This window comes from Arachis ipaensis, chromosome B07, assembly GCF_000816755.2.
Source record: "Arachis ipaensis cultivar K30076 chromosome B07, Araip1.1, whole genome shotgun sequence".
NCBI classification, from domain to species: Eukaryota; Viridiplantae; Streptophyta; class Magnoliopsida; order Fabales; family Fabaceae; genus Arachis; species Arachis ipaensis.
The window spans coordinates 122405615-122429996 of NC_029791.2; the positions used below are offsets into that span (position 1 = coordinate 122405615).

General features: G+C 34.2%; 2 protein-coding genes across 2 annotated transcripts; both read left to right on the forward strand.

Annotated features, from left to right (window-relative positions):
• Nucleotides 2930-10655, forward strand: LOC107607903 (rho GTPase-activating protein REN1). Its single transcript, XM_021106502.1, has 17 exons — nucleotides 2930-3527; nucleotides 3751-3879; nucleotides 4278-4314; nucleotides 5132-5208; nucleotides 5551-5621; nucleotides 5734-5812; nucleotides 5960-6053; nucleotides 6623-6742; nucleotides 7160-7237; nucleotides 7811-7866; nucleotides 7943-8012; nucleotides 8116-8200; nucleotides 8574-8817; nucleotides 9361-9579; nucleotides 9828-10064; nucleotides 10174-10223; nucleotides 10550-10655. The coding sequence occupies exons 1-17, from the start codon at nucleotides 3498-3500 to the stop codon at nucleotides 10620-10622; spliced, it is 1749 nt and encodes a 582-aa protein (XP_020962161.1). The 5' UTR covers nucleotides 2930-3497; the 3' UTR covers nucleotides 10623-10655.
• On the forward strand, nucleotides 10666-12255 carry LOC110264422. The gene is made up of 5 exons (XM_021106503.1): nucleotides 10666-10768; nucleotides 10901-11055; nucleotides 11166-11226; nucleotides 11391-11486; nucleotides 11696-12255. The coding sequence occupies exons 2-5, from the start codon at nucleotides 10937-10939 to the stop codon at nucleotides 11987-11989; spliced, it is 570 nt and encodes a 189-aa protein (XP_020962162.1). The 5' UTR covers nucleotides 10666-10768; nucleotides 10901-10936; the 3' UTR covers nucleotides 11990-12255.

The window sequence follows — 24382 nt, forward strand, 5'->3', positions numbered from 1 at the left end:
AATTTAATAGTTTATTTATGCAAATGTTTAAAATTGTATTTCGACTTTTTTAAAGGTATATCCTTTTATTAATATATTGTTAGTTTTATCGTTTAATATAAAATAAATTGGTAAAAAATTTTAATTTATAAGTAATTTATTATGTTATTCGTTTATTTGTCCTTAATTTGATGCTTTTAATTTTTTTTAATTAGATGTTATTGGACTTTTGACTGGAAAAAATGAACTTATATTATGATCAAAAATAGGAAGAAGTGACCATTACATTGTGATTGATCTTCATGATTTAGAGTATGTGAAATTTTAATATTTCACAATAAGATTTTATTTTGTAACAATTATCTATACATATGCAAAATATTTTATCTTTTTTATTATATATTACTACTTATTTCTCTTAATTCTTGCTTTTATTTAGAAATAAGAAAAAATAAGGTGCATACTATGAGATCAATTTACAATCCAATTATTCAATTATTTACGTGATCACCAAACAATCAAAAATATACTTATTCTCCAATTTGCAAAATTTAACAAAGGCATTAATAAGCATATTGGTTTACCTTTTATTTAACATATTTGTTTATGTTATATTTGTAATCATATTATATCTATTTTTATGAATATATCTTTTTAAAAAATACTCTTAGTATTAACATATGGTGTATTAAATAAATATTAGTGGTTTTAAATTATGCAAATATTTAAAATTGTATTGCGACTTTTTAAAGGTATATCATTTTATTAATATATTGTTAGTTTTATCGTTTAATATAAAATAAATTGGTAATTTTTTTAATTTATAAGTAATTTATTATGTTATTTATTTATTTGTCCTTAATTTAATATTTTTAATTCATTTTTTTAATTAGATGTTATTGGATTATTGACCGAAAAAGAAGAGCTTATATCATGATAAAAAATAGAAAGAAGTGACCATTACATTGTGGTTGATCTTCATGATTTGGAGTATGTAAAATTTTAATATTTCACAATAAGATTTTATTTTGTAACAATTATCTATACATATGCAAAATATTTTATCTTTTTTATTATATATTATTACTTATTTCACTTAATTCTTGCTTTTATTTAGAAATGAAAAAAAATAAGGTGCACACTGTGAGATCAATTTACAACTCAATTATTTAATTATCTATGTGATCACCAAACAACCGAATACATACTTAATTATTCTCCAATTTGCAAAATTTAATAAAGGCATTTGCAAAATTTAATAAAGGCATTTGTAAGCATATTGGTTTAACATTTTATTTAACATATTTGTTTATGTTATATTTGTAATCATATTATATCTATTTTTACGAATATATCTTTTTAGAAAATACTCTTGGTATTAACATATGATGTATTAAATAAATATTAGTAGTTTTAAATTATTTATTATTTATTAGAGAACTTTGTGCATTATAATTCTCTAATAATTTGTTGTTTATTTTAAGCTGATTTTGATATGTTCTTACTTTACGGTAAATAACATATAAAAATTTGTTAGTAGACAGTATTACACTATTACTAGGTTATTTATGGTCATATTAAATATACATGTCTGATTTATTGAAAAAAGTAAATTACTAAAACTGATTAATAACTATTTTAGAGTTGATATACTTAACACTAGATTAAGAAAAAACGAACAATGCATAACGTATTATTTTTTTATTAGTCAAATTATTATAATTCAAATTAATTTTAATAAAACAACTTAAAATTATAATTTCAATCTTATCACGTGCATGACACGGGTTATTACACTTGTTAAATTATAAAGTAAAGTTAAAAAAAGTAAAATAAAGCGTGATGAATAAATTATATGCGTACAATTAAACAAATATAAATTTTATGTTGATGTATAAATTATTAAAAGTAAATGCAGCATATCTCTTAATTTGTGTCGCAGAAAAGATAAAATACGAAAAATAATTCTTTTAGTATGTATTAATTGCTTAACTTATATTTTATATAATAATAGAATATGGTAAATTTATCAACTTCATGTAAACACAATTTCATGAATTTTTACCATCTTATTATATTAATTTGGTGAGATAAGAAAAATATTTTTATATCAACTACGTAAATATTTATCTAAAAGAACAAATATAATTAAACAATTATGTAAAATATCTTATACTGTCAATATAATAAAATTGTATTCTCTACATTATTATCCAAAATATGATAAAAACTCACATACAATTATCTTTATATAAAGTTAATAGTTGAGAATCGTTAAAGAATGATTTAATCAAACTTATTAAATCATCTAATAATTCTCAAGTATTAACTTCGCATGAAAATATTACGGATATGTAAAATTAATAATTGAGAATAGTTAAAAGATGATTTAACCAAATTTATTAAATTATCGAATAATTCTCAAGTATTAACTTCACATAAAAATAACATGGGAGTTTCCATCCTAAAATATTATGCTACTAAAAAAATTATTAATTAATAATTTAATACGTTTTTTTACATAAAAATTAATTTTATTTTAAATTATTATCATATTATATAATAATATTACATATTTTTTTTTAACCCATAAATAAGGTCGGATACTCAGATTAAGAACATACATGATTAAGATTGGAATATTATCTATCCGAATATGATTGAATTTATATAAAATTCCAATCCACAAATAGGATTATGGTTGAATTCAAACTCTACTCTATCCATTATAAAGGTTAAACACCAACGCCAATGAGTTATAACTCAAATGATATAATCTTCCTATACTTAACTCAATTAAGAAGTTGCGGGTTCGATTCTCCTATCTTTAGTTAAAAAAAAAAAAAGTTAAACACCAACACACCAAGTTCCGGGAGAGAAAAAAAAAAAACATAAAAAACTAGAAAAGACACGTTCTCGTTGTTTTTGGAAGGTAATAATGTTAGAAAAAGAACACAACCGAAACACAAAAGCACACTGACGGATCATCAAAATCAAACTATAGCCAAAATGACCAAAATGACCCTTGTTGGTTTTCTTTTTCCCTCAGATTTTTTTTGTTCTTTGCTTGTTCCCTCCATAACCATAACCATAGCCATGACGATGACGACTTCCGTTTTTGAAGGCTGACGTGTACAACTCCTTCACATTAGGAAGACCCGCTCCTTCCTTTCTTTGTTTATAGAGAGAGAGAGAAACACAATCACAATTCACAAACCACAAAGACAAAGACAAAGACAAAGTCACAATCACAAACACACTCCAATTCTCTTCTTTCGTTTTTGTGTTTTTCACCCACTTTCACGCTTCCTCTTTATCCATTTTGTCTCTCCTTCTCTTGAAACTTTTGTTCTTTTTTCAATTTTTGAGGTATATGTTATAATGCCTCATTCAAAATTAAAAAGGTGATAGTGCTTTATGAGAACCTGCATTGCCGTTTTTTATTCAATTGAATGTGGTGAGCTTCGTTGGATAATTTTCTGGGATATGCTTCTGTGATTTTTTGAAGGATCACAGATATGACCAACAAAAGTGCCGAATTGTCTCAGGTGGAAAATGTTTCATCTATCTCTTTTTGTTGTTTGTTTGTTTTAGTATCTCTTAATAATGAATATACACAAATGAGATCAATGTTAATAAAATAGATGATTCTTGTTTAACTGAATTGATAGCTGCAAATTGCAAAGGTGGTGTGTTTATGTTTTCAAATTGAGACTGCTTGACTGTGCTACTGGGTTGAATCCACGATTATGTTTTGTTCTGTTTTTGTAGGGAACTACCGGGGCCGGGGCCACTATTCCCCTCCCTTCTACACCCCGGCCTCGGCCACCTGAGCATCAATTTCCACCGCGAGATAGCCAGCGAGAGGTGCAGCAAAATCGCGCCGGAAACACGAATACGGTAACTGTTGTCCTTTGAAAATGATGGATTTTCTGTGTGACTTTGGATCAAAGGGACTAATGTGATATCCACCTTATGGAATCATAGCCCTGGCATTGCTACATTGATTCACATTTTTCCCATGTTAGGCTTTTGCATGATCTTATGTGTAACTTGTTGGCAATTATTCTCTAGATTCTCTTTTATGTCACAGCTTAAGCATATATCCTAACTAAGATTGCCTAGACGGTGAAATGAATGCTAATTTGAAAAGGGAAAAAGTTCATCACTATTAAATTAGATAGATTGAAGGCAAATATAGTTTTTCATATCTTCATTAATTTGTTTTTACTGCTGAAATTACTCTGTGTCTTTCTTTTACCTCAGTTCATATATTCTTGTGATTTTGTATCTTGCAGATTTTCAAGAGTGGGCCACTTTTCATATCTTCTAAAGGTTTGTTCACTCAACTAGTTCACGTATTTTCTCCCCAAGAAACCATGCATTTATGTGATTTTAAATGCATCGAATAAGAGCGCATCGACAGTCTTTTACCAACAGTACTAGCAAGATGTAAATGTTTAAAACCCAAGAGAAATATCATATCTTAGAACACAGTTTTTAGAAGTTTATCACACTCCCCAAAATAATGTCATTCCTACTAATTAATCATTTGTTAAACTGAATCATAAGCTCTTGGATGTTTGGCCTTGTATAAGTTGAGGGAAAAAACAGAAAAGTGCATTCATTTGGTCCAACTTAATTAATGGTTACTTTGGTGTCCAACTGTTTGAATTGAATGTTCAGCACACAGTTCACCAATTTCATGCACTCTTCACATTTTCTTGACATAAAGGTTGAATATATACGGGAAGGATAAGAGATGTGACCTCAAAGCATTCTCGACTTAATGGCTTTGCTAATGAATTTGTTGGGCCTGAAAACTGTACTGAGTTAGTTGATGCATTATATACCTTTGTTTTATATATATAACTATCATAATAATGGGGNNNNGGAAAAAGGAAAAAATATCCAGGAATTGAACAATATTTTGTAATAATCTTTGAAGTATAGTCCAAAGAGATATCTGATCTGAACCAGTGTTAGATATGTAGGACTCAGGAAATAAATGTGTTGAGTGTCAGTATTGAAATAATTTATATTTTCCATTTCTTCTTTTAATCCTTTCAATATTCAACCACTCAGCGAATATTTACTAAACAACATCCAATGCGAACCAAAATTTCTACGTCTGATATATATTGATGTGTAGGAATTGGATGGACATCTTGGAAGAAAAGGTGGTTTATTTTGACACAAAATTCACTTGTTTTCTTCAGAAGTGATCCGGTAAGTAATTCTGTTTTGGCATTTGAATTTGTTCAACTAGGTTTCCTTGTAATGTGTAAGCATTTATCATGTGTTTTGGCATCACATGAGATGCTCAACTAATTGAATAAATCAAATTGGTAATTAGCCATGTAGTGTGTTAGCTTAGGGAACATAAATTAGATTTTGAATTTCATTTAAATTTTATGTCACTAGTTTTCTTAATAAGTAAAAATATATCCATGGAAGAAGTCTTGGGTTTAGCTTTTGAAGTTTTAGGTTCTTTTGTCAAATGAAGTTGAGCAGAAAGTGGACATCATTTCCTCCTTTTGGGGGATTTTCTAATTTTTTATTTCTTTCCAGAGTGCTGTCCCTCAGAAAGGAAGTGAAGTAAATTTGACTCTCGGTGGCATCGACCTAAACAATTCAGGCAGGTTGGCTTGATTTCTACAACTCCATATGATTACCATTCTGTTTATGTTCATAATATCATAAAAGGAGCACGAAGTTTCATGACCTCCTTAACCACATTGTCAAATTTTGTAGTGTCATTGTCAAAGCGGACAAGAAACTTTTGACAGTTCAATTTCCCGATGCTCATGATGGACGAGCATTCACACTTAAGGTAAATACTTTCAAGACACTTTGATCTTTTATATGCATGACGCATATAGTCATTGAGTTCATCTCATTGAGATAAAAATAGGCAAAGAGTGGAGAACGCGAAATCTTTATCCACATGTAACTTATCAATCATTTGCTGACAATGTAGGCCGAAACTACAGAAGATTTATATGAGTGGAAGACCGCACTTGAGAATGCTCTAGCACAAGCACCCAGTGCTAACAATATGATGGAGCAAAATGGTATCTTCAGGAACAATTAGATTAATTCAATTGATATTTCTATGGACCAACACATGTTCTGGTTTTTAACTTTTTAAAATAACTACAATACTCACTAGAACCCACAGGAGGGTAGTGAGAAAGTTCAGAAACAATAATCAGTCCTAAAAACAACTTAGACAAGCCATAATACATGACAGACTAGCATGTATGCTCTTGTTATATTTTGCTTTACATGTGTCATTTGACCGCAGTTCAAACTTCAAACGTTGTGATGTGTACACTACAAATGTGGTATACACTGCTTCAGATAGTTATAGTTAAGTTTTAGTACAAGTTTGATCAGTGATGTGGATATTACATATCCATTTATTTTATGGTACTTGACAATGCTCATTGCTTTAAGTTTGTAGGATAATTGTTCCTTCTGTTTTATCTGGGTTGTTTATGCAGATATTACACATTTATTTAACATTTGCATTGTACCTTGGCTTTAAATTTTTTTGTGATGACATTTCTGCTTTATGCTGTAAAAATCCATAATTGGCTTGCTTTTCATTTGCAATGATTTGTCTGTGCTTCTGTTATAGTGAAGGATAAGGAACCAGTTAAATCCATTGTCATTGGCCGACCGATTTTACTTGCTCTGGAGGATGTCGATGGAACTCCAACATTTTTGGAGAAAGCCCTGAGATTCATAGAAGAATATGGTAGGTTTTTAATTTTCAGGATTTTGGCAGGAAAAAAATTTATGTAACACTTTGACCAAACTTTGTTAAGAAAATATAAATGTGTGTGTATTGTGAATGTGACTACTTTTTAATGAGTTAGAGAATTTTTTAAATGCGTGATTGATGCATTATACCAGACATTTTATTACTAGTGCATCACTGATGGATGTCTTTTAACCTAGATTTTGGTTCTTTATTTTGCTGAAAAGTTTACCTTATCCAGCTTATTTAATCTTTGTTGATTGATATATTTTAACCTAGACTTTCACCCTTTATTTTCTATAAAAGTAAGTCTTTAAATATATATGAGAATTAAAAAAAAATGTTGATTGATAGGAAATTAGTTCTTATTAGTCCAGTAGTGTTTACATGAATCTAATGAATGCTATAAAACAGGAGCCAATGTAGAAGGGATCTTGCGACAAGCAGCTGATGTTGAAGACGTTGAACGACGTGTTCGGGAATATGAACAAGGTTTGTGCTTCCATTTTGATTACAAATATCCGGAAGATTGTTCTCACATATTCTGCCATTAAATATTTACACTATAATTCTGGATTTTCCTTTAAATTGCTTTGAGAAATATGTGGATTGTTGTCCATCAAAGAGTTTTTTTTTTTTATCACTTATCAATTAGTTCATCAAAATATTGGATTTAATGGAATATTGTTAAATCCTTACATGAGCGTAACCAACGCAAGTTGGCACAGATGGATGAGGGTCTGTGTCCCTTAACCATCTCTCCCGAGTTCGATCCTCACTGGAAGATGGGAATGGAGCTTGCTTGCTTGGGAGGGTCGCCCACTTTGTGTGCCTCTGCAGTACCCGAGGGATTAGTCATTGGGCTCCCGGCCTGATGGATACCCTGGTACAAACCAAAAGAGAGTTTTTTTTTATCACTTATCAATTAGTTCATCAAAATATTGGATTTAATGGAATATTGTTAAATCCTTACATGAGCGTTTGACATGCAAAGGCTGTTGACTCTTCTGTTTTTTTTTTTTTTTCTCATTCAAAATTTCTCATAATGTCTTATTGTTCTTGCAGGAAAAACTGAGTTTACTGCAAATGAGGATGCACATGTTATTGGTGATTGTGTCAAGGTATATATTGAAGCACTAATACCTTTTATGTGGATCATTCATCATTATAATTCTTTATTATGTAAATTTTTTCCAGCATGTGCTTCGGGAATTGCCATCATCTCCAGTTCCTGCATCTTGTTGCAAGGCACTGTTAGAAGCTGTTCGTAAGTGTCCATTGTAGTTTTTTGCATCTTAAATGTCATTTATATGGATCTAGCTATTGAAGTTCAATTTTCTGTCATTGTTCGAAATTGACACAATCGATAGGCACTGATCGTAGCAGAAGGGTTTCTGCTATGCGCATAGCCATAAATGACACATTCCCTGAACCAAATCGCCGCTTATTGCAAAGGTATTTGATTGATTGATTGCTTTCTTATTCTCATTTCTCTCCTTTCTGGTTATCTTCTTATCAGCCAAATATATGGGTTACAAATAGTCTTATTCTTTTCAGTTAATTAATTTATTGAAATAATAATTTAGTTGTAACAGTTAACTGAGCCAAAGGTGTTTTGTCTTTTAAATGCTTGTTAACTAACTTTTGAAAAAGGAGTGTTAAGACCTGACAAAGGATTTTAAAACATAAAACCAGCTAGCATTAAAAATGTTCATGCGGGCACACACGTCCTTGCTCGGTTGGCATCTTGGCTCTTGGTGAAAGGAAATTGACATTTTATTTTGTTTATAATTTGATGGTGTAAATTATTGTGTTCAATTCTGTGCAGAATACTCATGATGATGCAAATTGTTGCTTCCCGCAAATCTGTGAATCGAATGAGCTCCTCAGCTGTGGCAGCTTGCATGGCACCCTTGCTTCTTCGCCCCCTTCTAGCTGGAGAATGTGAGATTGAAAATGATTTTGATGTAGGTGGTGATGGTTCTATGCAATTATTACAAGCAGCTGCTGCAGCCAACCATGCTCAAGCAATTGTTATAACTCTATTAGAAGAATATAATAACATATTTGGGGTAATTATGTTGGTCACTGCCTTTTACATCTTCTATATATGAAATATGAAACCATGTCACATTCTTTTTTCTATACTATTTCATCATTTACAAATTGTAGATCTTATATTTGTTTATAAATCATACACATATTGTGCACAATTTTCTATTTCTAAAAGAATAGAGGGTAAGTTACTTCCATATTCTCTCAACTTTTCTTGTTAAATAGTTCTCCAAAACATATAAGCTATTAGGTAGAGAGGCCCATGAATGACTTTACACCTTAAAAGTTAAAACAACTCTCATGCAAGAGTCTCTCTTTTGGGTTTGATTGCTTGTAAGTTCCCTTGCATTAAAATTCAACCATTCCTTGGAAAAATTAGGGAAACAAAGATCAAACTCCAAATCTCGTGACTATAGAAGCTGTAATACCATATTATGAACCATCTCTAGGCTTTTGAGTGGAGATGCATGAATGATGTTATACCTATTGTAATATGACATGGTTGTTATTGATGTTATGTGTTATTGTCTCTTCAAGTTCCTAAGTGGTTATTGTTATAGGCTGATGGTTGTGGTTCTCCTGGCCCTGATATATACTCTGACTCGGATGATTTGGAATCTGAGAGTGAAGAGGCTACTGATGAAGACTTGTCCTATGATGAAGAATATGACGATGAAGAAGATGAATCAGTTCAGGAGTCTGATGAAGATGCAGATGAAGTTGGTAGTGGATCCGACGGTGAGAATGGAGAGTCTGAGACCGATTATATATCTGAGAAGGTTTAAAGCTAATTTATTCATTTCATGATATTTATGTAACCTTAATACACAGGTTTTTCATTAAAGAGTATCCATTTCATTGCCTCTATCTGAAATTAATTTAGGAAAGACTCATATCGTCAAGTTTTCAGATATAAATGCACTGAAAGAAAGATAAAGAAGTAATCTGAGATTAACAGATGTTGCTGCAGCTCGGAAGAAAGAGAGAGAGTGAAAAACCATCTTATTCTAATCTTTTTGATCTGCAGGATCCTGAACAATCTAATTCAAAAGCTCATGGTCTAGAAAATAAAGCAAAAAAGCATGGGGATACCAAAGGCAGCGAAAGTATCACAAGTCAAACTAATACTGCTGAAGCAGTTGGACAAGCTTCTGCTAACCCGAAAAAAGCGCATGATTCACCTTCTCCGACCCCATCTTACAAAAAATCTGCAACTATATCCAATAGTCCAGATTCTCGGCGCAACTGTTTGGGTCGTACCTCTGTAAGTTAATTGTTTTAAAATTCATGATGTGATTTCTTTTTTGTGTTTCCACTTATGTCATTGTTGCTTGGCCTAATTTTATTGAAGCATTTATTTGTATTCTGACCAGGCAAGGAAGAACCTTTCCATGGAATCCATTGATTTCACTGTTGATGATGAGTAAGTATATATGAAATATGTCTAATTCTCTTACTTGAGTCCCTGTGGTGTTTTTGTATTTTCGACTTTATCTTGTTTGTTTCCATTTATGACATGTTTCTTGATAAGTTTATTATGTGCCTGGGGAATTCGGACTAAGTTTTTGTGATTGATCAAAGATCAAAGCATGATACATTCTATAGTTAGCTTAAAATAAGGGTGTAGGATCTAATCGAAGAATTCAACTCCTAATGTGTTGAATTAGACCTTAATGTGATTTGATGCGCAATGAGCATGGTGGTTGTTAGTTTCTTCACTTATCTGTGTTCACTAATGTTTCTGATCAGTGAGGAAGTCGAAAAGCTTGAATATACAAAGAAAGACTTACAAAACCAAATTGCAGAGGAGGTATTTACTTGAGAAAACCGAGTGGTTGTGTTTCTAAATTCTTTGAAGTCATGCATTCACATAAAATTAAGATTCTGCTTTTTCTAAAAAAAATTTCACAGGTGATTAGACTACAGGAACAACTGGTCAAGGTGAAGAATGCTCGGGCAAATAATGAGGTAGGACTCAAGTTTAAATACAGGATGGTTATCTGGTTTATCCAGTATAGATGAAAAACTTATTCAAAATCAGACACAAGAGTGTGTTTGAATCATCATTCAACTAATTTGTAATCTGAAAGTTTTCTACAGATCAGGACAGAGCTCGGGGAATTAACTCTCATAGAAATGGATCTGGCTAACTTTGAGAACAAGGTTATTGAACTTGGGATGCGGCTTAATGTACAACTCGAGCGCAAAGCTCGATCTACTTTGACTCAACCGACATCAAACCATGAAAGAAAATCGTATGTTTATCATTTCCCATGATCTTGTTCATGCTTCTGTTTCTTTCTTTTTGGAAGTTATATTTATATTTATAATTAGTTTACTTTTTTTTGCCTGGAATTTTTTACAGGAAGAGTAAGGTAGAGACTGAAGTTGTGCAGACATCACAATTTGAAAGGTCAACGAGCAAGGTAAATCCACAATGTAGATTAAGTATTTATTCCAGTCTCTACCACAGGCACATTATAACCCCATAATTAGATGAAAATTACAACTAAAAATTAGGATCAAATTTACTGAAAGAATTTGAAATTCATAATTTCTTGAACCATGGGTATTTGCATTGGTAAAACAGGACACTCACCTCAGTAAAGCAGAGACTGTCAATGAGAGGAAGTCAGAGAGCAAACATCCACCTTCTGGTTTAAAGAAATCTGGTTCAAAGGGAGAGGTAATGCAGATCATAAATATCAAAACTTTCTAGCTCCTCTTTTCTATAATTAATTCTGGCTATCTACTTTGTTACAATATATAACTATATCCTGAGCCAGAAACAAATGTAGAAGATATAAATTACTTCATGCAAGGTTTGACTTATTTATTCAAATGATTTCACTATTACACTGACAAAGCTGATGTCCGGACTTAACCTTTTTGAAGGTTCGCCGAAGTCAAGAACTACCGCGCAACCCCGATAGAGGAAAAGGATCCGAGCTAAACCAAACACATCCATCCCCTGTGCCAAACCAAGAGAAGCCTAGAGGGTTGGACAGTTCCCAGTCACTACAGATCCCGGAAAGAAGCAGCAGCAAAGGTAAATCACATCAAAGTTCTGAGAAATTAAGAAAATCAGATAGTCAGCCAAGCCGGAGTCCAACTCCGAAACACCTGGAAAGAGGAATATCAGAAAGCCATCTCCATAATCAGTCTTATAATGTGGATAAGGGTCGATGATTATGAGACCAGCCAGTTGTTTTGTTATGCAATAAATTCCAGATATGTGTCTTAAGCAATCAGTAAGCACTTCCCCCCTTCTCCATGTGTGACATTGCTATGTCTTCAACAAGGTTTTGTGTAGTTTTGCTAAGTTTTACTTATTTGGTAGGATTGGCGCAATAGTCCATGTTCATAGGAGAGAAGCAGAGTCCATTATAACTGAAAATGAAGGATGTGCAAGGCATAGTTCAACAGTCCCCCATTGACATATATATATAAGCCAAGAAATGTTAGAAACTTAACATGCTGATTTCTACTGGTGAACAGCATGATGATAATTTTGCAATTGCATAATCTTATTTTTGTAACTGTAACTATGATAGATTTGTTTGGCATAAAGCTGGCAAAGCATTGAGCAAATAGATACAACATGGTTCAAGCTCATTTGATATGAGATAATATAGTGGACAATTTATTGTGTTTCTAAATCCGGATGGAATAATTTAATGCCCCGTCAAAATTAATCAAAATAGAAAAAGAAATGTCCATGATGCCATGTAAGTTGGTAGCTTTTTTTTTTTTTTTTTTTTTGTCGATGGATTGGACAACCCCAATCCTAGGTACACAACACACCCACACGCTCCTCACATATTTTTATCACATTTTTCCTCCATTACATTCTTTAGGGTTTGAACCCTAGACCTTAAGGTGGGGAGAGAGGAGAAATGCCATTAGAGCCAAGGCTCATTGGCCTTGTACACAGCTTTCTAAATTCTAATGCTGGAATGTAGAGAGCGAACTTTTGGTTTTTTTTTTTTTAATATTGGGCATTGAATGGTGTTTTTTACCAAAATGAACCCATTGCAGTGATGAGTGATTGACGCAGTTGTGGAAAGCGCCATCAGAGAAGAGAAAAACATAATTATTTCTTTTGTTCTTTTTCCATGAATCTGTTATCTTGGAATATTAGAGGCTGTGTGAACAAGGCGTCCATACGCACCTTAAAAGAACTCTGCAAACAGTATCGACCTGATATGGTAATTTTGTTGGAGACAAAATGTAGTGGCGACACGGCAGATAAGGTGATTAGAGAAATGAGTTTTAATTATTGTATTAGGGAGGAGGCTGAGGGGTTTGCGGGAGGCATTTGGGTTTTGTGGAATAATCCTAACCTGAATGTACAAGTGTTGAGAAACCATAGCAGTTCCTTTATTTACAAATTGCTGATTTTAAAAGAAGATTTTGGTGCCTAACAGTAGTGTATGCTAGCCCACATGCTCACTTGAGATATAAACTTTGAGAAGAAATGAAGAAAATTGCAACTGATATGAAATTGCCATGGCTTTTGATCGGAGACTTCAATGATATTAGTAAGGCAGATGAGAAAAAAGGAAGTGCTACTCTAGACATGCATGCTGTGAACCGTTTTAAGAGATGGATAGAGGAATGTGGTTTAATTGACATGGGATATATTGGCTCAAAGTTTACATGGGTTGGGGGAGTTAGAGGAGGGTTGGACAGAGTCTATAAGAGACTGGATATGGCTCTTTCAAACTCTGATGGGAGAATTGCATTTCCAAATGCTAACATAAACATACTTCTAAGAGTTAACTCAGATACTTCCAAGAGTTAACTCAGATCACCATCCTCTCCTAGCTTCACTAGAACCAGAAAGAGTGGATAAAGGTGAAAAACCCTTCAGATATGAGGCCATGTGGAAGACACACAGTGATTTTACAAGAGCTGTAAAGGAGTTATGGAATAAGGAGATTGATGTTCCCAGAGCACTAAGCATCATGACAGAGGGTTTGAGAAAGTGGAATATGAAAGTTTTTGGCCATATTTTTAAGAAGAAAAGAAGGCTCTTAAATAAGTTGAATGGTATTCAGAAGTCACCTACTTATGGAAGGAACCATATTTAGTGGAACTTGAAAAGAATCTACAGGAGGAGCTTAGTGTGATTCTTGATCAAGAGGAAGTTTTTTGGCTTCAAAAGTCACGACAACAATGGATTGTAGAGGGTGATAGGAATACGAAGTACTATCACACCAAAACAATCATTAGAAGAAGACGGAACCGCATCTTAAAATTAAGAAAGGAGGATGGTTCATGGTGCGAGAATGTTAAAGAGTTAAAGCTCATAGCACTCAATTTTTTCAAAAAGCTTTATCAAAATGAGATGATAAGAAGACCAATCCTTGTTACTGAAAATACCTTTCCAAGATTAGAAGAGGAACAATATGAAGACTTGTTTCGGCTACCTTCCCCAGAGGATGTTAAAAATGGCATGTTCAACACAGAATCTTTAAAAGCTAATTGGAAGGTACCCAGCCCTCTTTTTCAAAGATAATTGGAAGACTTTGGGTGAATCGGTTACAAAATATGTAGCAGATATTTGGAGAAGCCCAAGAGAGATAGAGCACATCAACAATACCCTTTTGGCTCTGATCCCTAAGGTAAACTAGCCGGAGTTCATCACACAATTCAGACCAATCTCATTATGTAATGTTATATACAAATGCATCACAAAATTTCTAGTTGAGAAGTTAAAGCCAACTCTTCAAGATCGTATATCTCCCTGCCAATCAAGCTTCGTACCGAGTAGAAATATACATGATAATATTATCATAGCCCAAGAGATGACCCATGATATGAAGAGGATGAAAGGAAAAAAGAAATTCATGGTTCTCAAGATAGATTTTGAGAAGGTGTATGACAGACTAAATTGGAACTTCTTGGAAGTCACTTTGAGGGAGTTTGGCATAAAAAAGCAGGAGCTGGAGATTATTATGGCCTGTGTAAAGTCGGTGAAATACAAGGTACTCTGGAATGGGTGTAAAACAGAGATTTTCTAACCAAATCGGGGACTTAGATAAGGAGACCCCATATCTCCATACTTGTTTGTCATAGCCATGGAGAAATTATCTCATGCCATAAAGGATGATATTGGGAAGGGACTATGGAAGTCGATGAGGGTAGGAAGAGATGGACCTCAAATTTCACATCTACAATTTGCAGATGATCTCTTACTTTTTGCAGAGGCATTTCTATCCCAAATAAAGCAAATCAAGAGAACTCTCAAAGGATTTGAAGAGGCATCAGGAATGAAAATAAATGTGACAAAGTCATCTATTCTTTTTTCAAAAAATATGGAACATAATATTAGAGAAAGTATAAAGGGAGCATGCAATTTTCAAGAAGTCTCTTGTTTGGGGAGATATTTAGGAGCCTTGTTAACTAATGGTCGAAAAAGTAAAGAAAAATACAAAAATATCCTAAACAGAGTTAAAAGGAAAATTCAAGAAAGTCAATTGTCTATCAATGGCGGGACGCATCACTTTGGCTAAATCAGTTGCGAGTCCGTGTTTAAATTTTGACATGCCTTTTTTCCTCATACCAAAAGGGAGAGGAGCCGAAGTTGAGAAGCTTCAACAAAAATTCATCTGGGGAGAAGATCAGAATAACAAGAAAATTCATGCAGTCAGTTGGGGACAAATTTGCAAGCCAAAGGAGCTGGGAGATTTAGGATTCTGAAGGATTCATGTGATGAATCAAGCATTTCTAATGAAGACACTATGGAGATTGTTCACAGAAAAAGAGGCGCTTTGGGTCAGAATGATGTATAGCAAGTATGGGAAGGGAAGAAACCTTCTACAAGGTATGGAGACCTATAAAACTAATTCCCCTTTGTGGAAAAATCTGGCTGCTCAATGGAGTAAACTGATAAAACATACAGATTTTACGGTGGGTGACGAAAAGACTATAAACTTTTGGACTGACCCCTGGGTTAGAAATGAAGGGCAACTTTGTTTGAAAGTGACAAAACCTCTAGAAGAAGAGCTTCTCAGTCTCAAGGTGAGAGACTTTAGACTGGAAACTGGAGAGTGGAACCTACATTTTCTTGCTCGCTATCTCCCACACGAAGCTATCCAAAAGATAAGAGCAACTCCTCCTCCAAGTGATGAAGGAGGTGAGGACAGAATCCTTTGGAATCTTTTGAAGGATGGGGAGTTTACCATAGCAAGCGCTTACAAGTGCTTAAGTGATAATAATAATGAAGTTGAAGATAGAATTTGGAAAATCCTATGGAGCTAGCAAGGACCACAAAAGATAAAATGTTTCGGATGGCTGATGATTCACAAAAGACTCTTAACAGCGGAGAGAAGAGCAAGGTTGTTCAGTAGTAATCCAGACTGTCACATCTGCCAAGGCCAACAAGAAATAATTCTACATGTACTAAGGGACTGTCCCCCAGCTGCTAAGGTTTGGCATCAATTAATTTATCCGCAGCACTTTAACATGTTCTTTAGAGCTCCCTTTAATCTCTGGGTGAGGTAGAACTTGATAACAGAAATTGGTAGAATTAATCAGAAAAAATAAAAGACATACTTCCTAGTAACTTGTTGGTGATTGTGGCATTAGCGTAATAAAGAAATATTTACCCAATCTACAACAAGACCAGCAGAAGCTAAAAGCTCCATCATGGCTTACGTCCAAAACATAAAAGAAGCTTTTAAAAAAGAGCCTCTTATCAATTATCCCAAGCGAAAAAGAGAGATACAAGTATCGTGGAAGATGCCCCCTGTTGGATGGATTAAAATTAACTCAGATGGAACCTCCTTGGGCAACCCTGGAAAAGCGGGATGCGGTGGCATAATTAGGAATGAACACAGTAAATGGTTGGCTGGATATATGGTGAATGTAGGAAATTGTACAGCTTTTCAAGAAGAATTATGGGGACTGCTACATGGATTGATAACAACTTGGAAGGTTGGACTAAGAAGAATTGTGTTTGGAATTGATGCTAGAACGGTGTACAACCTGATGATCAAACCCAAGCGATGCATGAATCATCACGAGCCACTGGTTAGACAAATTCACCAAATGACGATAAGGGAATGGAAAATTGAATTCAGACATACATACAGGGAAGGAAACAGAGGAGCGGACTTCTTATCCCGTAAAAGTTTGATGGCAGCATCGGGATTTCATTTTGTTGAATTTTTCTGAGTGAAAAAATGTATCTTTTACAAAAAATTCTTATAAAAATGCGTACCGGCACTTAAGCTGGAAGTACCGGCTCTAGTCTGACCGGTACCATGTATTGAGAAAATAAGATTTTGAAAATTGAATTTATTGTTTTGAAAGGACAAAAATAATTTAGAATAAAAAATCGGACACTAATCTTAAAGATTTTGGCCCAAAGTGGGTAAAACGGACCTAAAACGCTAACGGGTTAGAAAGGGCCCAAGTTGGGCCCAAGCCTAACATATGTAAGTGTCAATTAATGAGCATTCAGCTCATTTTACCCTAGAAACAAAGAAAGGGGGCGCTGGTGAGAGAAGAGAGGAAGAAGAGAGTTGCTACTATTCATCTCTTCCTTCTTTTGGCCATATCTTGAGCTACGGAACTCCGATTGATGAGCCGTTTGCGACCACGCGAAGTTCTCGCCGAGTTCATCATTTCTAACAAAGTTTTGTTGTAAGAAACTCTTTCTCTAGCTCCAATTTTCTGTCCTAACCTAAAACTCCAGAATGGCTTTGGATTTTTGAGTTTCTTTGTGTTTTTGTTGGTTAGGGATAATCTAGTATTGAAATATTGTTGGATTTTGCCCTTATTCTTGTTGGGTAAGGTAAGTCTCTTCAAACTCTTGTGGTTTGATTATTTTGGTTAGCCATAGTGCTGATTTTTGGTATGTTATATGTGTATAGCTTGATAGTTTGTAAGTTTTGGAAGTGATGTTGGTGCTTGAGGCTTGTTGATCTTGTTGGAATCAAGCTTTGAGTATTTGTGCTTTTAGAGAATCGGCTAAGGTATGGTTTCGGTTTCCTTTATGTAATATGTAATGTTTCGTAAAATTTAGGCTGGTGGCCTCTAAAATAGGATTGAATTGTATGAGTTGAATGAAATGAACTTTTGATATGGAGTTGTTGTGGTGATATGAAGTTGGTATTGATGATAAGTTGTGATATTTGTTGATGTTGGTGATGATTATTGATTTTGGTTGATAATTAATGATGAATATTGATGTTGTTGGTAATGGATGGCAAGTGTTGATATTGTTGATAAATGATATGGATTATAAGTTTTGATAATGATAAATTGAAGCTTGGATTGATAAGTGTTGAAGGAGTTAATAAATTGGGATATTAAAGGTTGGATATTATATAGTTGAATAATGATGGAAATTTATAAGTTTTTGTGTGAATTAGGTTAAATTTAGAGTTGGTTGAGGTGAGTATTAAATGATTTAGATGATTGAATGATTGATATGGTTGAGGAATATTTGGCATGGATTCTTGAGTGATTTTGGTATTGTCGGGTTGTGAATAATTGGTTTTGAATTGAGAGTGTTGGTAAAATTGAGTTTTAAAGGTTTTTGGTAAAAACGGATTTTTGGCCAACTTTGGCGGATCATATCTTAAGCCTCAATTTTTGAAATTGATTGAATTTTGTATCAAATTAAAGATAATTCAAAGAGCTTTAAAATAGTATAGATTTTGTGGAAATCAGAATTTTGTAGAAAAAGATATGATCATTGAAAATTGGTGTCAAAAATCTGAATTCTGTGATATTAAAAAAATTGTAAGTTCTGGTTTGTGTACCCACGCACACACCTGTACCTACGCTTCGAGCAGAACGAGTGTCGTGACTCGTGCGTATGCACAACATCATGCGTACGCACAAGTTGGGAAGAGCCTTCTGTTGAGTGCGTCCGCACGTATTCATGCATACACACAAAATAGAAAATTTTACTTTGTGTGCGTACACACACCTCTATGCATATGCACAAGTTGAGAAAACTCTTTTGGGTGTGCGTACGTACAACCCTATGCATACGCACAATGCCCTATTTTTCATTTAAAACCTTGTTTTTAACCGTTTTACCTTCTCGACAAGCTTGTAAACTTCTGTAACGCTTACTTAGGATTTCTTAACTTATTTTTAGGCTTTGAAATATAGAGTGTACCCTAAGTGAGTTTAACTAAATATTTTCTGGTAAAAAGTTTAGAGCCGATGACTTAGGTTCTGGAAGGTTATGGACGAAATTAGTGTAAGTTAAGTTGTGAAGTATGTCTTTGAGGAGAATTTGAGAAAGGAGAATGATTATGATGAAATGGAAAGTTGATGATGGTTATGATTATATTGGAACTTGAAAATGAATGTTTATGGTTAATGGAATGAGTATGAACAAAAGTGTGCTATGATCAGTGGTCTCTAAGATGGACTATATGATTGTGACATGCATTGTTCTCCATCGTAGGGACTATGACGGTCTCCCACCTACGTTCGGATGTGAGGGCTGTGGCAGTCTCCCGCTTACGTGACATGCATTGTTTTGGTAAGTCGCTATGCGCCTCGGGTAAGGGCTGTGGCAGTCTCCCGCTTGTTGAGGTAGCAGTGCCGGCGTAGGGTCTGTGGCAGTCTACCGCCTATGTTGAGATGTGAGGATTGAAGCTGGGCTTCCCACTTACATTTCTCTCTGGTTGCAAGGTGGTAGGGCACTATCCCACGAAATCATGTGACATCCAAAAGAAGGTGGTAGGGCACTCTCCCTCAAAACGTTTTCCTCTTAATGGAGAAGGTGGTAGGGCACTCATCCCTCAGAATTATTCCTCCTGAGTATGTGCAACAGAGAGACTAATCTGGGAGTTGCCGACCGAATTTTGTGTTGGGTTTGGCACTATAATCGACATGTGATATCACAGCCAATAGGACAAGCATTCATCATATGCATCTCTTATGTGCTTGTTTGCTTTGATTACCTGCAGTTTGCCTAAATGTATAATATGCCTACTTGCTTCTTGAATTACTTATTATACATGAATATTATCTGTGTATTACTTGTTTGCATATACTTGTGATTGTCTGGTGCTGAGGAGGTTAGGTAGGTGGGGGCGATGGGATCGCGTCGAGGGTAGGTTGGCGAAGGCTGTGAGATACAGTGGTGTGATTGGTATTAGTTAGAAATCTCCTAAGTTTAGATAACTCTATTTATGGTTTACGGTTTAAGTTATTTATTTTCTTAAGCTTGAATATTTGTATTTGATGTGAAGTTCTAGGATTGTCTTTGGCGTCCCGAAATCTTATATCTTATATATTGGGCACTGTTACCATACTGAGAACCTTCGGTTCTCATACCATATGTTGTTGTTGCTTTTCAGATGAAAGTCGTAACCCACCTCGGTGAGTTGCGGGATGGTGACAGAGTGGAAGATCTTTTACTATCTCTTTGTATTTTCATTATTGGTTGTAGTACTTTCTCTCATCTTTTTACTTTAGACTTTATGGCCTTAGAGGCATATATATATATATTATGTTTTGTTCTGTCCGTGCATACGCGTTCAGTTGTCGTGTGTGAACGCTTCGCGTTTCGTATTTTCGTTTTATGCGATTTTGAGCTTTACTCCTTCATTGGGCTTCTAGTTATATAAATTCTTGGATATATATTATATATTATAAGCTTTAGAACTGTCATGACACTTTGTTATCCTTTGCTTTACGGCTAGGGTTAAGGTTTAGGGTAACGGGATGTTACAAAAAAAAAAAGAGAATAATAAGAACCGTAGGGCTTATTGGGAGTGCTTGGCACTCTATGAAAAGTTGAGGGATGAAGGTGTGATCGTACATCAATGGTGATGTTAGAAACTCAAAAACAAGCACAACAACAATGGATGGATATCTTGTTTATTGTAAATTTTTCATTAAGAGAATTGTCTTATTGCATGTGTGTGCAGGTATGTGTAACACCCTACCATACAAAGCCTTACGCTTAAGTCGTAGAGCAGAGGTGGGGAGGTATTACGACCTCTAAAAGTAAAATACGTACTTAAATATAGTTGAAAGAAATCATATCTAGGAGCCTTGAAGAATAAGCTAAACAAAAGCGAAAATAGAAAATCGTGTCACACTCGCAAGGTTAATCGTAAAACGGATAGGTAAGATCATAAGAAGGCTAAAAACATAATATACATATCAGAGTTCCAAAACACATATATCAAGCTCCAAACAAAATGGACAAGATCAAAGAAAGCTGAAAACATAATATATATATATGTATATATCAGAGTTCCAAAACAGAGATATCAAGCTCCAGACACGACCTGCGAAGCTAAGGCCGGCCAGCGTATATATATATATAACCCAAAATAAAACTCAAACTACAGAATAAACATCTATTTCTCTAAGTCAACCTCTAGGAGGGACAAACATAAAATATATATAGAGAAGAATCTATATACATATATACATAGCATAAACACAAAATACAATATCCCAAAATAACCACACTTCGCTTGCACAGGAAACTCCAGACACTCAGTGAGGTGCCTCTCGATCTGCATCTGAAAAACAACAGGAATGAGAACTCGAGGTTCTCAGCATGGTAAAGGTGTCCGCTTAGTTAATATAAAAGGTCTCGAAAAAGTCAGAGGCATTCCTAGAACTCCGCACTCAGATTTTAGCTTAAAGATTCAACTAAACCAGAAATTAGGTAAGTTATCTAAGGTATTCAAGTTCTGAATCTAATTTTAACCTAACACTTCACTTTCTATCTGCTCCAATCATCCAAATCACCGGTGGAACACCCCCTCTCACACCTCCGCCAAGAGGGGTTTCTCAGAAAATATACACATACAATTCAAGTAAGAAAAACACAGATAGAGAAGCAATTATAGCAAGTAGAACAAGTAGCAGATAAGCAGAGTTAAACAGTTAAGCAAACCAAAACAATGCACAATCAAGCAAAACAAACAAATGCATATGATATATGCATGTTCTGTGGATGATGAGTCTCATCTGTCGGTTATATAGCCAACCCGACATGTCCTAGTAGTTAACCATTGGACAGTCCCTCGATGCGCGCATCCCCAAGCACAAAAATAATATCCATGGAGACAAACTCTAAGCTCAAATATAATATTCTATGGAGTCCAACTCCAAACTCAATAATATTATATTTAAAATCCATATATATATATATATATGCCCATGGGAGAACCCGGGGAGTTAAAGTGCCCGGTCACATCTTGCGACAGAGGGTCAACAAATAGTTTCAAATACACAAGTCACATAATAATTTTTTTTTCTTTTTAAAATAACACTTCAAATCAAAACTCCAATTCTTATAGAAATTTTGGTAGATCTCCTCTAAAATTTAAATTTCTGCCACCCTTCAAGGGTCCCAACCACCAAACCAAACTTCTCTCAGTCATTCAAAATGTTTCCAGTATCAAATTATTTCAAAATCAAATAAATACTAATATTAAATCTTTTCCCAAAACCAACCAACTCTAATAGCAAATCATTAACAACAACCAAACCACACATCTTATACCATATACACAATCCACCAATAATTTGTTCAATTCATTCCTATCTTAAGGTCTTCTAGCCTAAGTTTTCACGTGACATTAAACATTAACTACGAGAAACCAAAATCATACCTTGATCGATTCCTTCCTAAACTCGGAACACCTCAAAAACCTCTCATTTCACAAGCTCCAAGTTTCCAAACGTCAATTACTCAAGTCTAATTATCCGGATTTTGTTCCAAACTGTCCAATTGAACTCCGAATTAACCAGAACACAATCTATTTCACACAATATCACTATAATCATCATAGGGTTCACTAACTCAATGATTCACAAGGGTTCAACAGTTTCTTACCTTACCCACGGATTAATTGGACAAAACCCAGTGATTATCCGTTGCTAGAGTTCACATCATTCAATTCCTCAATACCCAAACTCTAAAATCACAAAATTGAGGAGAGGGAGAACTGGAAGAGAAATGCGATTTTCTTACCACTTTATTCGGATAAAACTAAAGAGAATTCTGAGACGAACACGTGGCCGCTGACGGCTCGTCAATCGGAACTCCGAATTAAAAGTTACGAACGATTGAATCTTTGGAGGTGAGAATTTGGGATTTAACATAAATCACCCTTCTTCTCCGTATCAGCAGAATGTAAAAAGAAGAATGCTTGTTTGGGGTGTTTCTTAGGTTGGGCTTGGGTTCAGTCTAATCGATTCGATTTATTGGCTTATTTTTAGGCTAAAATCTTTAAAATTAATGTCAAAATTCGTATTTTTAATATTTTTACTCTTCTAGATTATAAAAATTTAATTTTCTAATTTTTTTGAATAATAATTAATTTATTAACTAATTATTCACTAATTTTCGCTTAGTATTTTATTAGAGAAAAGCTTATTAATAATGATAATAAATGAAAATGATGTAACAATAATAAATCAAAAGAAAATAATTGAATTAGTATATATTAAAAACGGATAAAGCTCTTTTAAATTGAGAAAAATTGGTAAAATAAAAAAGTAAAACTTTAATTATTCTTATATTAATGTTATGGAATTCACACGTGATAAAAATTATAAATTTAGAAAAAAAAGGTCTAGTTAATTTGGGTTCTAATAAACATGCCTTATAAGGGTGTGGATACCTCTCCCTAGCATGATGCGTTTTGACGAGTGAGTGTGGGGGGTTTCAGCTATCATCTCTATCGTCAAAGGCAAAACTGTGTGTGTCAATGTGTCAAAGCGGACAATATCGTGCTAGCAGGTGGTCTAGGCTGTTACAGATGGTATCAGAGCCAGAACCCGGATCGATGTGGATACCTTAGGGGGGTGGATTGTAAGGAACGAAGCATGCCTTATAAGGACCTCTCCCTAGCATGATGCGTTTTGACGAGTGAGTGTGGGGGGCTTTGGCCATCATCCCTATCGTCAAAGGCAAAACCGTGAGACCTTGTGTGTCAAAGCGGACAATATCGTGCTAGCAGGTGGTCTAGGCTGTTACAGATGGTATCAGAGCCAGAACCCGGATCGATGTGGATACCTTAGGGGGGTGGATTGTAAGGAACGAAGCATGCCTTATAAGGGTGTGGATACCTCTCCCTAGCATGACGCGTTTTGACGAGTGAGTGTGGGGGGCTTTGGCCATCATCCCTATCGTCAAAGGCAAAACCGTGAGGCCTTGTGCGGGTGGTCTGGGCTGTTACAAGATACATATTGAAAATATATATATATTTATATACAAATAAATTAGTGACTAATTTTAATGTATAAATAATATTTTTGTTTTTTATATTACGTATAAAAATACCTTTGTTGACCAAGTATTAACAAAAAAAAAGTATAAATTTTATTGGTCATATATAAGACTAGAAGTATCAAGTCATGCTAAATTCAAGTTCAACTCACAAAAATTGAGTTTTAATTTGCTCATGACTTAATTTATTACAATCGAGTTCATTTGAAAAATTCACAGTTAACTTACCAAAAACTCACGAGATAGTTCAAATATAACTTATATTTAAAAAAAATTATCAATTATATATAGTATCTATCTATCAATTATAATTTATATTTTTTCATAATTATATATAAAATGAT

Coding starts and splice junctions, on each gene's coding strand:
- LOC107607903 (XM_021106502.1), top strand. CDS start 3,498: ATGACCAACAAAAGTGCCGAATTGTCTCAG. Junction 6,054..6,622: donor CAATATGATGGAGCAAAATG/GTATCTTCAGGA, acceptor CTTCTGTTATAG/TGAAGGATAAGGAACCAGTT. Junction 8,201..8,573: donor AATCGCCGCTTATTGCAAAG/GTATTTGATTGA, acceptor AATTCTGTGCAG/AATACTCATGATGATGCAAA.
- LOC110264422 (XM_021106503.1), top strand. CDS start 10,937: ATGGATCTGGCTAACTTTGAGAACAAGGTTATTGAACTTGGGATGCGG. Junction 11,056..11,165: donor TCAAACCATGAAAGAAAATC/GTATGTTTATCA, acceptor AATTTTTTACAG/GAAGAGTAAGGTAGAGACTG. Junction 11,487..11,695: donor AATCTGGTTCAAAGGGAGAG/GTAATGCAGATC, acceptor ACCTTTTTGAAG/GTTCGCCGAAGTCAAGAACT.